Genomic DNA, 1,847 nt, shown 5'->3' on the forward strand with positions numbered 1-1,847 from the left:
TCTTATTTTTTTTCATGGCACTGTGTTCACAAGTCGCCGGAATCTAAGTTTCCAGCCACTCATGAAGAAAAGAGACATTCTCTCACGTCATATTTGGCTCCCAGTGTTTTGAGGGAAATTCATACCTTGAAAACCGGCTCTTGTAAAAGAAACTGTGTATTCAATAACGGCGGCCTTCTTTGCATGCAGTTTATTCAAGTTCGGATCTCAAAAAGTCATTGGTCAAGACACGTTGAGTGGGTTCGCCATTTCATCATGCCCTCTTGTCAGTCTTGTGTGAAGAGAAGCTAGAGGCAAGCCCTCGCTCTTCCCTTCAAACTCGATGGCATGAAATGGGCGAACCCATTCAAGGTGCCAACTTTCTTCAAGCCTCACTTTTATAAACTCCACGTAAAGAATGCCCCCGCAATTGAATAATCAGCTATTTTGGTTCAATGGTTCAAACTGATTTCCAAGTTTGTCATGAGTCACTCACCTGACGCTTCAGGACTGACAAGAAAATTGCTACAATCGACAGCAATCAAGCCCAAAAGTACGTTCCTGGATTCGTGGACATGCCAACAGAGACGGTTGGAACTTTGCAGAAGAACCAACAGATCGCAAATGAGATGGAGAGCTTGCTCTTTTCCATTACTTTGGAGTTGACATTCGCTGGCGAGTTTTTGGACACCCTTACTAAAGCTCTGAAGGATGACAGTCAATTGAGCCTCTGAGATAAAGTCGCCTAAACCATGGATAGAAAAGAAGCATTAACAAGCAGAACAAAAGCAGATCATTTACTAGTCAACGAGGCCATTTGCCGGTTGAGTTCTCACTGTGTCGAAACAAGGTTTTGAGCAGGACCCATAGGGCCTCATAGTCGTCGGTTTCTTGGATCTTGGACTGTTGGAACAGGAGGTTGGCCTCGCTTTGAATCATATCCCCGTATTGGGGACTGGCCAGCCACTGACGAACGTTGTCATCGGTGGATTTCAAGGGTCCAAGTTGAACAAGGAAGGCATTTTTCCACTCATGAGAGTCGAGGGACAGAACTTGATGGAAGAATCGCCCGCTCAGCGGTTTGGATGTGACCAGTCGCTGTTGGTAAATCGACAGAGCCAATTTGGAAATCTCCATCTTGGACTGACTTGATTTGGACATGGATGCCAATCGCTTGAAAATAATCTCATCCATAACAGCAGAGGCCGCCTGAATCTCTTCATCGATCCCGGAGGTTTGTTCTATTTTTAGAAGCTCCTTTTGTGGGAGATTCGTGGCGAGATTCTGGTAAAAGCCCGATTTCTGGCCACATTTCTGCAGGAGTTGATTGAAGAAGTAGAGCTGAGATCGATGATTCTCGGGATCCTCCTCGTACGAGACAAAGGCTTGGACAGCCAACTGCGTGGTCAGAGAGAGCCATTTCTCTTGAAATTCGACCAGTCGTTCCGGAACTTGACGAGTGGTGTTGTCCAGTTTCCCACCGCCTGACATGTTCCGGTCGATCAGATCTTTCTTCTTCTTCTTCGCATTCTTCTCGTTTGCCCCGTCCTCGAAATGAACCTTGTTCTCGCGGAGGTTGTCGTGGTCGTCGTCGCCGTCGTTGTTGTCGTCGCCGTCGTTGTTGTCGTCTTGGAATTGAAATTTGATTCCCCCTTTGGCTCGTTTGGGACCCGAGCGTCCTGACGACTTTGCGGGAATGATGGAAAAGATTTCGCTTGGATTTATCTTGGCCATCAGAAGGCCGAGGCAGCCAAGCAAATGGGACGGCGAATCCTCACTGTCCTTCGAGGAGCCGTTACCCTGCTGACCACAACTACTGAGCTTCAAAGTGATGTCGCTCAGATTCATCCACAAAGCATCAAAAGCAT

The 1,847-nt window shown here is 47.2% G+C and overlaps 1 protein-coding gene across 1 annotated transcript in view; it reads right to left on the reverse strand.

Annotated features, from left to right (window-relative positions):
* LOC131881094 (E3 ubiquitin-protein ligase listerin-like) overlaps window positions 1-1,847 on the reverse strand; it is a gene marked incomplete in the record, with an annotated part of 34,162 nt that overhangs the window by 17,388 nt on the left and 14,927 nt on the right. The window contains 2 exon segments of the mRNA XM_059227863.1: window positions 476-724; window positions 816-1,847. Of these exon segments, the coding sequence (XP_059083846.1) occupies window positions 476-724; window positions 816-1,847 (1,281 nt within the window).

This window comes from Tigriopus californicus, chromosome 5 (assembly GCF_007210705.1).
Source record: "Tigriopus californicus strain San Diego chromosome 5, Tcal_SD_v2.1, whole genome shotgun sequence".
NCBI classification, from domain to species: domain Eukaryota; kingdom Metazoa; phylum Arthropoda; class Copepoda; order Harpacticoida; family Harpacticidae; genus Tigriopus; species Tigriopus californicus.